The sequence below is a fragment of the Esox lucius genome, chromosome 20 (assembly GCF_011004845.1).
Source record: "Esox lucius isolate fEsoLuc1 chromosome 20, fEsoLuc1.pri, whole genome shotgun sequence".
NCBI lineage: Eukaryota > Metazoa > Chordata > Actinopteri > Esociformes > Esocidae > Esox > Esox lucius.
Window position 1 is genome coordinate 31,281,772 of NC_047588.1, and position 14,886 is coordinate 31,296,657.

At 42.5% G+C, this 14,886-nt stretch overlaps 1 protein-coding gene across 1 annotated transcript; it reads right to left on the reverse strand.

The window, feature by feature from the left end:
- Positions 1-6,045: 6,045 nt before the first annotated feature.
- Positions 6,046-10,415, reverse strand: LOC114829747 (protein asteroid homolog 1-like). The gene is made up of 4 exons (XM_029115674.2): positions 10,015-10,415; positions 9,701-9,914; positions 9,435-9,609; positions 6,046-6,695 (listed from the first exon to the last, which is right to left on the reverse strand). The coding sequence occupies exons 1-4, from the start codon at positions 10,306-10,308 to the stop codon at positions 6,299-6,301; spliced, it is 1,080 nt and encodes a 359-aa protein (XP_028971507.2). The 5' UTR covers positions 10,309-10,415; the 3' UTR covers positions 6,046-6,298.
- Positions 10,416-14,886: the final 4,471 nt, after the last annotated feature.

Below are 14,886 nucleotides of genomic sequence, written 5' to 3' on the forward strand. Positions count from 1 at the left end.
TGGGCAAAACGTCCCTCCACTGAAGTGTGGTCTTCCCACCGGAGGAAAATGCCCATGTTACGCAAACTGACATAGTCATTTCCCACTACTGCAGCAAAGACTGGGAGAAGCTGCTTGTTGATATTGAAGTATCTGCAGAAGCTTCTTGTGGTGTAACGCTTGCAAGGGATGCATTTCTGAGAGCATGTTTTGTTCACAGACACATTCTGCCACTGAAAATGGGAGATAGGCAGAAATCCTGCCTTGATGTTGAAAATATAGAAGTCACTGTCATTGGACAGCACTGGACAGTTCCACCTATGAGCCAGGGAGGCAATTTCTTGGACTGCCTCATCGGTACACTGTGCCATTGGAACACTCAGGCTTGCAAGGATCTGTTTGAAGACTTGATTTACAAGAGTTGGTAATAAACTACCTCTCCCGTGAAGCCCTCTAGACAAGTGGCTGGCACTGTTGATATTTGATTGTGCTTGTTGTTTGAAAGTTTCCAACTTGCTGTTGTTGCTGTTAGAGCCCCCATCTAAAACCACATATGGGTCAATGCTGCAGTCTTTCAGAGCCTGAAAGAACTTGTGAATCCTACCTTCAAAAGCATCGTAATCCCCTCCATGGCTCTGATCCAAATTTGAATTAAAATAAAGAAAGTTGTACAGAATACATCCATCTATGATCAGCTTGCTGTTTCTAAAATGAACATCTTTTAAAATGTTTCTTTCCCCCTCTATAAAGCTGGTTAATCCAGGGACTCCCATGGTGTGCTCTACCAATGTGACAAGTCTCAATGACAGGTACTATAAATACTAAGGTTAAGTTTCACTTTCCATTCGTCGCTAGAGATACTTTATCACTTCCTATTATGAGTAAGCTTAGGCAGGTTCATGGGACTTTTTATGACAGTCATAAGGCTGGGAACATGTTATGTTATAAGCAATAAGGATGCATAAGGTTCAGAACAAATCTTATGTATTTAAATCAGTGCTTAAATTAAGGCTCTCATTTTAGATGCCTGTATATTCACATAAATATTCTGTATTTTAATATCACATGACAAATGCCATTTCATTTTTATCTTTCAATGAAAAACTAAGAATTAATTGGTTTTGTTCTCTTGTTCATACCTTGATACCAAGATGTACACACCTGGGTGGGGTTAAATGTGGAATTCAGATCATTAGCCAAATGCATAACCAACACTTCCAGTCACTTCAAAATAAGAGTTCACAGATGGGAACTCATTAGGTGAGATTTCACCATTTTCACCGGTACCCGTCAGCTGCCTCCTGAGGCAGCTGACGGGTACCGGCAGGCCAAGCGGACTGCAGCCCAGGTGGTTGTGGAGGCAAAAACTCGGGCCTGTGAGGAGTTCGATGAGGCCATGGAGAAGGACTATCGGCTGGCCTCGAAGAGATTCTGGCAAACCATCCGGCACCTCAGGAGAGGGAAACAGTGCCCTACCAACGCTGTTTACAGTAGAGGTGGGCAGCTGTTGACCTCAACTGGGGATGTCGTCGGGCGGTGGAAGGAGTACTTCGCGGATCTCCTCAATCCCGCCGTCACGTCTTCCATTGAGGAAACAGAGGATGAGGGCTCAGAGGTGACCTCGTCCATCACCCGGGCTGAAGTCACAGAGGTAGTGAAGAAACTCCTCGGTGGCAAGGCACCGGGGGTGGATGAGATACGCCCTGAGTACCTCAAGTCTCTGGATGTTGTGGGGCTGTCTTGGTTGACACGCCTGTGCAACATCGCGTGGAGGTCGGGGACAGTGCCTCTGGGATGGCAGACTGGGGTGGTGGTCCCTCTTTTTAAGAAGGGGGACCGGAGGGTGTGTTCCAACTACAGGGGGATCACACTTCTCAGCCTCCCCGGGAAAGTCTATGCCAGGGTACTGGAGAGGAGAATACAGCTGATAGTAGAACTTTGGATTCAGGAGGAACAGTGTGGTTTTCGTCCGGGCCGTGGAACACTGGACCAGCTCTATACCCTCTACGGGGTGCTGGAGGGTTCATGGGAGTTTGCCCAACCAGTCCACATGTGTTTTGTGGATTTGGAGAAGGCATTCGACTGTGTCCCTCGCGGCATCCTGTGGAGGGTATATGGGATCCTGGGTCCTTTGCTAAGGGCTGTCAGGTCCCTGTACGACCGAAGCAGGAGCTTGGTCCGCATTGCCGGCAGTAAGTCAGACTTGTCCCAGTGCATGTTGGACTCCGGCAGGGCTGCCTTTTGTCGCGGTTCTGTTCGTAATTTTTATGGGCAGAATTTCTAGGCGCAGCCAGGGACCGGAGGGTGTCAGGTTTGGGGACCACACAATTTCGTCTCTGCTCTTTGCGAATGATGTGGTCGTGTTGGCCCCTTCAAACCAGGACCTTCAGCATGCACTGGGACGGTTTGCAGCCGAGTGTGAAGCGGTGGGGATGAGAATCAGTACCTCCAAATCCGAGGCCATGGTCCTCAGTCGGAAAAGGGTGGCTTGCCCACTTCAGGTTGGTGGAGAGTGCTTGCCTCAAGTGGAGGAGTTTAAGTATCTAGGGGTCTTGTTCACGAGTGAGGGAAGGATGGAACGGGAGATTGACAGACGGATCGGTGCAGCTTCTGCAGTAATGCGGTCGATGTATCGGTTTGTCGTGGTGAAGAAAGAGCTGAGCCGCAAGGTGAAGCTCTCGATTTACCGGTCAATCTACGTTCCTACTCTCACCTATGGTCATGAGCTTTGGGTCAGGACAAGATCCCGGATACAGGCGGCTGAAATGAGCTTTCTCCGCAGGGTGGCTGGGCGATCCCTTAGAGATAGGGTGAGAAGCTCGGTCACCCGGGAGGAGCTCAGAGTAGAGCTGCTGCTCCTCCACATCGAGAGGGGTCAGCTGAGGTGGCTTGGGCATCTGTTTCGGATACCTCCGGAACGCCTTCCTGGGAAGAAAAACAACAACTGGTCGAAATAACCACTGGAGGGTCAAGTAGGCCTTTTGCTTAGGGTCATTGTTGGGCTGGAAAGTCCAAGAGCGTCCCACGCACAGCTTTTCGTGCAGGAGAATGCAAATTGTCTTCCAGTGTTTTATGATAACATGCTGCATTCATCTTCCATCAATTTTCACAAGATTCCCCATGCCTTTAGAGTTCACACAACCCCAAAACATCAGTGAGCCACCACCATGCTTCACAGTGGGGATGGTATTTTGTTGACTAGAGGCCTTGTTGACCCCTCTCCAAACATAGCGCTTATGGTTGTGACTATTATGCTCTATTTTGGTCTTGTCACTCCAAATTACCATTTGCCAGATGCTGTGAGGCGTGTCAAGATGTTGTCGGGCATATTGTAATCAAGCTTTTCTGTGGCATTGGCACACTAAAGGCTTTATTCTGGCAACTCCACCGTGCAGCAATTTTTTGTTCAAGTATCGTCGTATTGTGCTCTTTGAAACAACCACACCGTTTTTTTCTAGAGCAGCCTGTATTTCTCCTGAGGTTACCTGTGGGTTTTTCTTTGTATCCTGAACAATTCTTCTGGCAGTTTTGGCTGAAATCTTTCTTGGTCTACCTGACCTTGGCTCGGTATCAAGAGGTCCCTGAATGTTCCACTTCTTACTAAGTGATTGAACAGTACTGACTGGCATTTGCAAGGCTTTGAATATCTTTTTCCATCTTTATAAAGTTTGATTACCTTGTTACGCAGGTCTTTCGATAGTGGATTTCTGTTATAATTATGATTTCAGAAGTAGCCAAACAACCATTATAATAAATGGCTTCATATGATCACTATCCTTAAATAAAGTTTTGCATGATCAGTCATATTTTCCAAATCAGTGTAAACATTTCACACTTTCTGCCAGGGTATGCAAACTTATGAGCACAACTGTATGTGTGTTGCACAGCTGAAGCCAGTACTCTGTTGTGATGATATGAGAATAAATCTGTACATTCAGCATTTTGTAATTATTTTTAAGTGTGTCTTGTAACTATAACAATATGAATATAATGCCAATTATTTTTCAAATATACTGCCATAATGGAGGTAATTGTGTATACAATCATTAAAAAAATTACTTTTACATTTTATTTAATATTGACTTTCCAGTGCTGTAATTAGGATTGATTGATCTATTTTAAAGATTACAAATATACTTCTTAGTAAAATAAAAACAAAAACTTCCTATTATAGAAATACATGCAGCTTTTGTTTTTATATTTCTGTATATCTTGTCTATTTGTCCTTACAAAATATTTCTCAAGAATATCTAAATGTTTATTTTCTGTCATTTATAACTGTTGATGTTGAATATTTACAGTGATGTGGTACGTTATTGTAACAATTCCTAGGATTTGCAGTACCTTTCAAAATTATTCAAACCTGTGACCTTTTTGCTCATTACTGAATTACAAATGGTACATTGAAATGTTGTTCTGTTAGATTTTAGTCAAAATAAACTTCAGTAAGATGACATTTGTTTGATATTGGAATTTTCTTTTAAGCAGAAATATGTTGATTACATAGGTTTTCAACCCCTGTGCTGCAAAACCTCCAAGTTGAGAGTGGTGAACGAATTTGCCCTAACAAAAACACTTACCTCATAATGTACAACTTTAAAGGTTCTGTAACATTTTCTGAATAAATGCCCTGCTGTTGAAGGTTCATTGCTCAGGCTTTGGATCTCAAAGGAAATGAAGACCAAACAGCATTCTACAAAAGTTAGATATAAAATAATAAAAAGGTGTGTCCTTAAAATGTGTACTTAAAGTGGCCCAAAAAAAGGTGTGTACTTAACGTGTCCCAGTCCTGATCTCAATCTTTCTGAGAATCTGTGGCAATATTAGAAAATTGCGGTTCCAATACCATTGTCCACCTGAAGAACCTTGAGCAAAGAAAAAACTGACAAAATCTCTCAAACGTTTTCACCCCCCTGGAACTTTTTTGCAATTTTATTGTTACAAAATAAGATCAAAATAGATTTAATTACAAAATTACAAATTTTTTCACTGATCAATACAAATAAAAATCTTATAAATGAATAACAAACATGAAACAAGAATTGATTGCACCTATAATCACCCCTTTGCAATGACAGAAGTTAATGAGTTTGGTGCAACCAAGAGTAATTTAATTAGTTAAATAGAGTAAAAATCTGTGTGTAATCAAGTTGTTTCAAGGAGCTTCTAAAACAAATCTGGAATACAGTTCTTCATAAACCCCTATCAGGAGTAGAAATATGGAATCTTCAAGGCATTCAATGCCCCCAGGGATAGGCCACCTAGAGGCCACCTAGAGGCCTATGGCAACTCAGTTGCTGAGCTGGGAGACAATACATGCTGAAACAATAGCCCAAGTGCTTCAAAAAAGTGTAAGTCATGGAAGAGTGACAAAAAGAAAGATATTGTTGATGAACACCTCACATAAAATCTTGGCTAGACTTTGCCAGAAGGCATAAATGCTTCTCTGCTTTAGGGCCTAAACGCTTGTGAAGATAGATGGCAAAATGGATACAGCTAAGTACAGCTAAACCTGGGAAGCAAACCTACTGACGTCTGAAGAGACCTGGGACACTTCCAACAGGATACCCCGGTTCTAGTACCAGGAACTGCAGGAGAGGCTGTTCTGGTTGTGGTTGGGCATGCCTCTGCCCTTAGACGCTTATCGTATAGTTCAGTTGGTAGAGCATAGCAGCAGTGTTGTGGACTTGATTCCCACAGGGCCAGCATGAAAGCATCTGTTAATTAGACTTAATGTAAACGCGGCCACCCCAGGAAAACAAAGATGAGGCTGGACGCCTCTTCATGTGGACTGGGACACAATGAGTGACTCAGAATACTCCCGAAGCCTTGAAAAAGCTTATTGTGGTGTTGTGCTTTCAGTATGTTGTTTTATCTTTAAGATCTTCTGGGGGGCATTGACACTTTCTGTCAATTATTAAAAAAATTGATTGTCACTTTTAAGCCAGAGAGGCTATTTGTTGGTCTGGATTATACATTGCTTAAAACAATTAACGGAAATCACACATCGGGTCTCGATTGAAATATATTCAAGATCAAAATCTTTACATTGTGTAATTCATTGAGAACAAAATGACTTAACAATGGTCAATGGAAACCAAAATCACCAACCGATTGAGGACTGGATTCAAACTCACACTGAATGTGCAAGCATTTTGATTGGTTAGAAGTGGGGATACCAGTAGACTAAAAAATCTTTATCTTAGAAACATGCTAAACAGTGTCAATGTCCTTAAGGTTACAAAAACAATCCAAAGAGGTTCTTAAGTTGAAGAGTTGAGCTGATCATCTCTAAAACTAAACAGTTGTGTAGAGGTCTTTACTCCCAGCTGATCCGTCCCTGCTTTCGAGAGAATTCTGGATTTTGACATCGGTTTAATCTTTCCTTGGTCTTGTGGCGGGTCCGCACTGAGACCAAAGTCCAACCCACATCATCCTCTTGCTTAGGATTCTCCCCTCCTTCAGCACCGGAATCATCTTCCTCTAGTGCTAAAACCTGCATACGGGCCATCAGGTCGTCTTGTGGCTTTTTCAGGGAAGAAGGGATTGCCCCAGACACCTTAGAGTTGAGGCCAGCAGCATGGGAGTTGTGTATGACACGCAGCATGGCTCTGTACAACTGCTCAAAGGAATGGCTTTCCACCAGGAGAGAATCCGGAGTCATTGTCCCTCTCAGTTTGGCCTCAAGCTGGTGCACTAGAGTGCCCTTGTAAAGCCTAAACATCACCAGAGAAAGACAGAATGGATGGGGTATTACTGTTGGGCTACAGCACAATGTGGACGAATACCAGTTCTACTCTAGAGCAAGAATAGGCAACTTGGATGGGCTGGGGCCAACAAAAACATAACTCAATTCAGCATGAGAGGCCGCAGTGGGTCTTGGTTTTGCTTCAATTCTTGGATTTGTTCATGAACATTTATGTTAAGTTTAATCAGTTGATGCTTTTCGAATAAAAAGAAGATCTATTCTTACCTAATATTTACTGTATTCATATCCAATTTGATCTTGGATATAATGGAACGCAAGAGAAAACATGCATTCTGAGCGGAAGAAATCATTGTTCTTCTCGAGGAGGTAGAGGCACCAGCACCTATCCATCAAATATAGTACTAGTACGATGCAGGGTTTCAGACGCGTGAACGGATAAGGTAGTTAGCAATATGCAAGTATGGCGTTGCCTTATTGGAAAAACTCCCCAGATAGTTAAGGGAGTCAGAGAAATGTCCATCTGATGCACATCTTGCCAAGTCTCATCACACGGCCTGTTCAACCAGGAAGTATTGTGGAAGAGAATGTATGCGTTCCCGGACAAATAATCACAATTGAACTTGCTGGAAGCTGTCTGACATCCGACTCAACAACTCTGAGAAAATGGTGCCCTTTCCAGATCACAGTTAGAATTTGGCAGCACCAATAGCACCTACATTAGCTGACAGATCTCCCTGAATCTCAGCTGCCCTGAGCTCACAGATCTTACTTTGGACAGCTTCCCCCAGAACTCATCGACTGGTAGATTCTTGTCATTTGGCACCAGTGTTTCCAGGTTGGTTGAGACATAATCCAGGATTTCTAAATTGAGTTGTTTTCTGGCATCTGCCTTAATCACATTTGGAAATCTCTCTGCCAAAGTCAAAATTTGCTCTGGTTTCACATCATCTTGGTTCTGACAGATTTGTCAAGATTTGGTCTCTCATTGGGAACTTTTCCTTTACTTTTTGAAAGCTTCTGACATAGAATGCTCTGGCATCTTTGAAGAATTGCTTTGTCTTGTGAGTGGAGAGTGCCTCTCTGAATTGAAGAACTGCGTTATATTGGAGCAGCCTTCCCTGCACTTAGCCTCCCTAACATGTTGTGGTCCCTAAAAGATATAAAAGCATAATATATCATTTCTACAGGTTATAGGCCTATGCAATTATTTGTTAATCATTAAAATATGTAGATTAATTTTTACTATTTATATAAGCTGCTTATACTTTTATCCCAAGGGCCATCAGAACTGTGTGTGAGTGTGTATATGAAAGTGAGTATTGTTTTAGAGGATGCACAAGCACATTTCGTTGTATGGTACTGCTGCACAATGACAAATAAAATATATCTCTCTCTATCTAGCTATCTATTATGTAAACTGCTTTTATGTATATTCCATTGCAATTTTAAATATGTCTAAGGTGTTTTCATGTAGCTAGTTGTTAGCCGACCTGAATAATATGCGCATGAAATCAAATTAAACTTGATGAACTCACCTCAACATATCTTTTAAAATTATTTAACCCACCATGGGCAAGGCTGAAGTCGCTGTTGCAAACTGTACAGCGTGCAAGACTGTCATTATGTTTTACTCTTATAAGACAGGGGTACACTTCCGTGTAGTCTTGCGTAAAATGTGTCTTGTATTTGCGTTTTTTGGGGCACTCTCCCTCTGCCATGGCGCTCATGTTTCTATACTGAACTGACTGAGTATTCAGTTCGGGACTCGAGAGAAGAGATAAAAGCCCGCCCACACTGACAATTGATTGGTTGACTTACCGAAACAGACCAATCAGGATGCTCTCTGTATTACATGCGCTTCATGAGGCACACACGCAGACTAGCACACACACATGCAAGGTCACTCGCTCCCTCTCCCTCTCGTCCGTGTGCCCGCTACACGGTTTGAAGCACAGTCTCTGTCTCGCATGCGCGCCCTTGATCACTCGTTCTAAATACCGGGATATTTGTAACTCATTTGCGGGCATCAGGGAGCCGCTATCAATATGCGGGAGACTCCCGGAACTTCCAGGAGACTTGGGATGTCTGCTAATGTTGCCATGGGTGTGGAAAAAGATGTGTTAGTCACTCTAACACTCTAACACAATCACATGGGGCAATCATTACATCAGTGTTTTTCAACACTGCTCCTGGAGGCCGCCCTGCATGTTTTACATATCTCCCTGCTTTATCATGCCTGATTCAAATGATCAGCTCATTATATGTCCTTGATGAGCTACATCAGGTATGTTTGGGCAGAAAGAGATGTAAAACATGCAGGGCGGGGTGCCTCCAGGAACAGGCTTGACAAACACTGCATTACATGACTTATGTAGATAGCAACTGGTAGTCCTGTGTTTCTCAACCCTGCTACTGGGCGCCCCCCTACCCTGCATGTTTTACATCTCTCTCTGCTCTGTCACACCTGATTCAAATTATCTGCTCATTATCAAGTCCGTCATGAGCTACATCAGGTATGTTATGGCAGGGACAGATCTAAAACATGCAGGGAAGTGGGTGTCCAGGAGCAGGGTTGAGAAACATTGTGCTAGACTAAAAATGTTTTGCTAACATAGGCTAACTCATTAACTCTCACTGGAAAACGTTTTTATTATTCTAATTTAAGGGCAACTGAGTCTTAAACTAAAAGTTTGCCATATCTTCTCTTGGGTTTAAGCTTTGGTTGACTGAGGAAGTGACACCTTACCAGGCACATTGAGGATCAGGTAGAGGTAGTGACAGCAGTTGGTTCAGGTGAACACTGTCCTTCAGGCAGCACTGCCACTGGCTGTAGGAATGGGCCACAACCAGGTCTGGGCTCCCCGTAGGTTTCTTAATATGCCCTCTCAGCCTCTCAAACAACTCTCTCTCTGGTCTTTTAGCTGTCACACAAAAAGGTGAGAAGTGAATGGTAGCACTAAGAAACAAAATAAGTGATCCTGTGTGTATTTTCGTAAATGTTCTGGGCTGTACCTCTCTCGTATTTCCTTTGTCTGCGGAGCTCTCCATACACCAGTCCCAGTAGTAGGGCCTCCAGGAGAGGCTTGTCTGGTTGGGGATGTGCGTGCCTCAGCCAGTAGCAGGTTACAGCCACAGGAAGACGAAGATGAGGCGGGACACCACTCAATGAGGAAGAGGACACACCAAGAGTCTCTAAAATCACCTCACACCGCACTGAATGTGGAGCCTAAGAAACCGAGCAATAGGGTCAGAGACAATTTCAGAATTAACGGCAGTATGTTTGAATATAATGTGTGCTATATCCTAGAAACGTATACTGTACATACCCGGTGAAGTGTGTCTAGCTGAAGTTGTTCCGAAGCACTTGGCAGCACTGCTTCTACCATGCTGCTGGTTAGGTTCATGCCTTCCCTGTCATACTCTTCCACATATTCCACTGGAGGTCCGTCACTGCTCTGACACTCCCTCCTCCCTGCCAACAGCAGCCCATAGAGTACCTGCCGTATGGGCCGAGAGGTGATGTTCCCACTGGGCATGCGGAGATCTTCAACTTGGGTGCCCATTATCTGCCTCCTCATTTGCAGCACATCCACTATGCAAGAGGGAAGTCTACCTTTCATTAATGGAAGCAGGGTCCAGTCTGGAAGGACCCTGTGAGGCACTGGGAGACGGCACGGTCCAGGCGCCACTCCACTGCTGAAAAAACTCTCAAGGAAACCAGAAGGAACCTTGTATTCTTCTATGGCCAGAGAGAGGCCAGACCTGGCAAGAGACATTTTCTGTCTGTTGTAACTATGATCAATGCGTTTGAGCACAGAGTCCAAGGCCTCCTCCTGTCCCTGGAAGGAGGCCAGCCAACTCAGCAAGCCGTTGAAGTGGGCAAAACGTCCCTCCACTGAAGTGTGGTCTTCCCACCGGAGGAAAATGCCCATGTTACGCAAACTGACGTAGTCATTTCCCACTACTGCAGCAAAGACTGGGAGAAGCTGCTTGTTGATATTGAAGTATCTGCAGAAGCTTGTTGTGGTGTAGTGCTTGCAGGGGATGTATTTCTGAGAGCTTGCTTGGTTCACAGACACCTTCTGCCACTGAAAATGGGAGATAGGCAGAAATCCTGCCTTGATGTCGAAAATATAGAAGTCACTGTCATTGGACAGCACTGGACAGTTCCACCTATGAGCCAGGGAGGCAATTTCTTGGTCTGCCTCACCGAGGCACTGTGCCATTGGAACATTCAGGCTTGTGAGGAGCTGTTTGAAGACTTGATATACGAGCGTTGGTAGTAAACTCCCACTTCCATAAAGCCCTATGTTGCTGGCACTGTTGATCCTTGACTGAGCTCGTTGTTTGTGAGTTTCCAACTTGCAGTTGTTGCTGTTGGAGCCCCCATCTAAAACCACATATGGGTCAATGCCGCAGTCTTTCAATGCCTGAAAGAATTTGCGGAGCTTATCATCAAAGGCATCGTAATCCCCTCCATGGCTCTGATCCAAATTTGAATTAAAATAAAGAAGGTTGTACAGATTACATCCATCTATGATCAGCTTGCTGTTTCTGAAATGAATGTCTTTACAAAATGTCCTGTCCCCTTCTATAAAGCTGGTTAATCCACGGACTCCCATGGTGTGCAGCGTCTGGGATGTGCTGTATTTCACTGTGCCCAGTGTCAATAACAGGGACTATAAATACTAAGGCAAGAACTATTCAAATAGATATGTTATGCTTTCCTTAAGTTTCACTTTCCATACGTAGTCACCCTCTGTTAGTCACTGGGTGATTAAGCCCAGGCAAGTTAATGGGAGTTCATATGAAAGTCAAAATTAGATTAGATTCAACTTTATTGCCACTGAACAAGTACAAGTACAGTACAACGAAACGCAGTTAGCATCTAACCAGAAGGGCAAATAGAAGAGGATAGAAAATGTACAAGTGAGATAATTAATTATAATGTATGTTACAAGTGGGATGTATAGATGAAACTGTTCCTGAGCCTGCTGGTGCGGGAATGAGTAGACCTGTACCGCCTGCCTGATGGCACAGTAGGAGGGCAAACAGGTTATGGAATGGATGTGAAGGGTCCCTGATGATGCGACGCACCTGATGCAGACACTGCTTGTGCTGGAGGTCTACGATGGCTGAGAGCTGGGCTCTGTTGATGTGCTATTATGTTATAAGCAAGAAGGATGCAAAATGTGCAGAACATGTCGCATGTATTTAAATCAGTGTTTAATTTAAGGCTATTATGTTAATTAACTAACTGTTCCGTTAGAATGAAGGACAACATTTTTATTCTCTCTGTCTGATGTTAGTGTGTCATGTAGAATTTAGTACGTAGTGTTTCCTCAAACATTCTCAGACGCTACATATTTTGTGTAAACTTACTGTAGAAATGTACATTTGGCATGTACAAAATACACAATATGTCAAAGGAGGGTGTAATAGAAGTGGTTTATGTGCAAAAACAAGGCAACATTTGGTTGTTGCTGTGAAAAAAATATAAAACAGGCGTCTTTCCTGTCCCTCCTACATCGCTTTGGTATGTTTCGTTTTCGATTTAGTTGCGAAAATGGATCAGCAGACAACAGTACTAGCATTGAAGTCACACATCATTCACCGACACGTTTCAGATTGTATTCCTGAAGTGAGGGCTGATCAACACGTCATAGATAGCACTTCACTGGAGAAGAATACAACGCGACTACTCTATTTGGCGAATTGTCATTGTTAAGCTGCTGCATGGCAATCCTTAATGTCTGACTGAAAACCTATTAATCACATCATTGTTTTCACAATAAAGCAAGGAGTATGGAATTGAGAACCAAATTAATAAACTAGGATCAGAAAAACGTCCGTCCTAACAAGCCACTTGTCTCTGACATTGGCAAAACGAAACCAATATGACATGGCTACGGGTATGTGTTAATGGCCCATCAGCATGATTATTTAATTAAGATTCCTCTAAAAGCCAAATAATTAACTTAAGAAATGCATTACTCGTTATAACACGTAGGCCTACTAAAATATTTTAATCTGAGATTGTTATTGCTATTAATGTTATTATTGCCATTAGAGTGAGTATATTGTGAAAGTGGGACGAGCAAACTCGGGTGCTTGAGCATTGTTATGGATATCATTTAAAGTGTACAAAAACATAATAATAAAGAAATGACGTGTATCAGTGAGGTGTGTTACTAAGAAAGAATGTGACAGTGACAGTATGTTTATTCTGTGTCTATATGGGTGTGCCAAGTGAAATTAATTGTCACAATGTGTTTTGACAAAGGATGGAAGGATGTCCTCCTGGATGATTAATGTCTTTTATAATAAAAAAGCGTTGAGACGCAATTTGATGACGAGGTAGTAAGGCAATGCAAGGCAAGGCAAGGCAAGGCAATTTTATTTATATAGCACATTTCATACACAATGGTCATTCAAAGTGCTTTACATAAAAACAATTTAAATATCCATTTGACAGAGGTACTGTTACAGAAATAGGAAAAAATAAAAACCATTAAGAATATAAAATCAAATACAGAACAGTGAAGAAATAAGAAAAATTATAACTGTTAAGAATATAAAGTCAAATACAGTTTAGAATAAAAAATATAATAAAATAAAGGACAGTGAAAACAGTCGGACGGACAGTGGCACAGTGCTCATTCATTAAATGCAAAGTAAAATAGATGTGTTTTGAGTCTGGATTTGAATGTGACTACTGTAGGAGCACATCTGATCTCTTCTGGAAGCTGGTTCCAGCTGCGACTGGCATAATAGCTAAAAGCAGACTCTCCTTGCTTAGAGTGAACCCTTGGTATTTCTAGCTGATGTGATCCTAATGATCTGAGTGTTCGTTTGGGTTTATATTCATTAAGCATATCTGCAATGTATTGAGGTCCTAGGCCTTTGAACGATTTATATACCAGTAATAATACTTTAAAATCGATCCTATATGTAACTGTCAGCCAGTGTAAAGACCTGAGGACTGGTGTGATATGATCATATTTTCTGGTTCTGCTGAGACTCCTGGCCGCGGCGTTCTGTACGAGCTGCAACTGTCTTATGGTCTTTTTGGGAAGGCCAGTGAGGAGTCCATTACAATAATCCACCCTGCTGGTGATGAAAGCATGCACCAGTTTTTCTAAGTCTTGACTAGAAACAAAGCATCTAATTCTTGCAATATTTTTCAGATGATAGTATGCTGATTTAGTTATTGCTTTGACATGACTACTGAAGTTAAGGTCTGACTCTAGAGACACACCGAGATTCCTGACTTGATTTTTAGTTGTTTGACCTTTAGAGTGAAGGTACGCGTTCACCTTGAGAACTTCATCTTTATTTCCAAACGCAATAACTTCAGTTTTATCTTTGTTTAACTGAAGAAAGTTTTGGCACATCCAACTATTTATTTCATCAATGCATTGGAGCAGGGAGTCAATTGGGCTGTAATCGTTAGGCGATAGGGCTAAGTAGATCTGTGTGTCATCTGCATAGCTGTGATAAGAGATTTGGTTCTTTCTCATTATTTGGCTCATTGGGAGCATGTACAGGTTGAATAGGAGTGGCGCAAGAATTGAGCCTTGAGGAACTCCGCATGTCATGGACGTCCACTCAGACCTATGGTCTCCTATACTCACATAATACCCTCTTGCTTCTAAGTATGACCTGAACCATTTTAGGACTATCCCAGAGAGCCCCACCCAGTTTTCCAGCCTGTCTAGAAGTATGTTGTGATCGACAGTGTCAAATGCAGCACTGAGATCAAGTAGTATCAGCACTGATAATTTGCCTGAGTCAGTATTTAAGCGAATATCGTTTATTATCTTAATGAGCGCTGTCTCTGTGCTGTGATGCGGTCGGAAACCAGATTGAAAATTGTCAAAGTATCCGTTTGAGCTTAAGAATTTGTTCAGCTGATTGAAGACAACTTTTTCAATGATCTTACCTATGAAAGGAAGATTTGAGATCGGTCTATAGTTGTTTAATATGGTCTTATCCAGATTGCTCTTTTTCAGGAGGGGTTTGACAACACCAGTTTTCAGGGAGTTTGGGAAACTTCCAGAGAGAAGTGAGGCATTTACCACTTTTATGAGATCTACTTCTAAACAGTTTTGAAAAAAGATGTGGGAAGTGCGTCAAGGGCACATGTTGATGTTTTAAGGTGTTGAACAGTTTCTTCCAAAACTTTGCAATCAATTTCT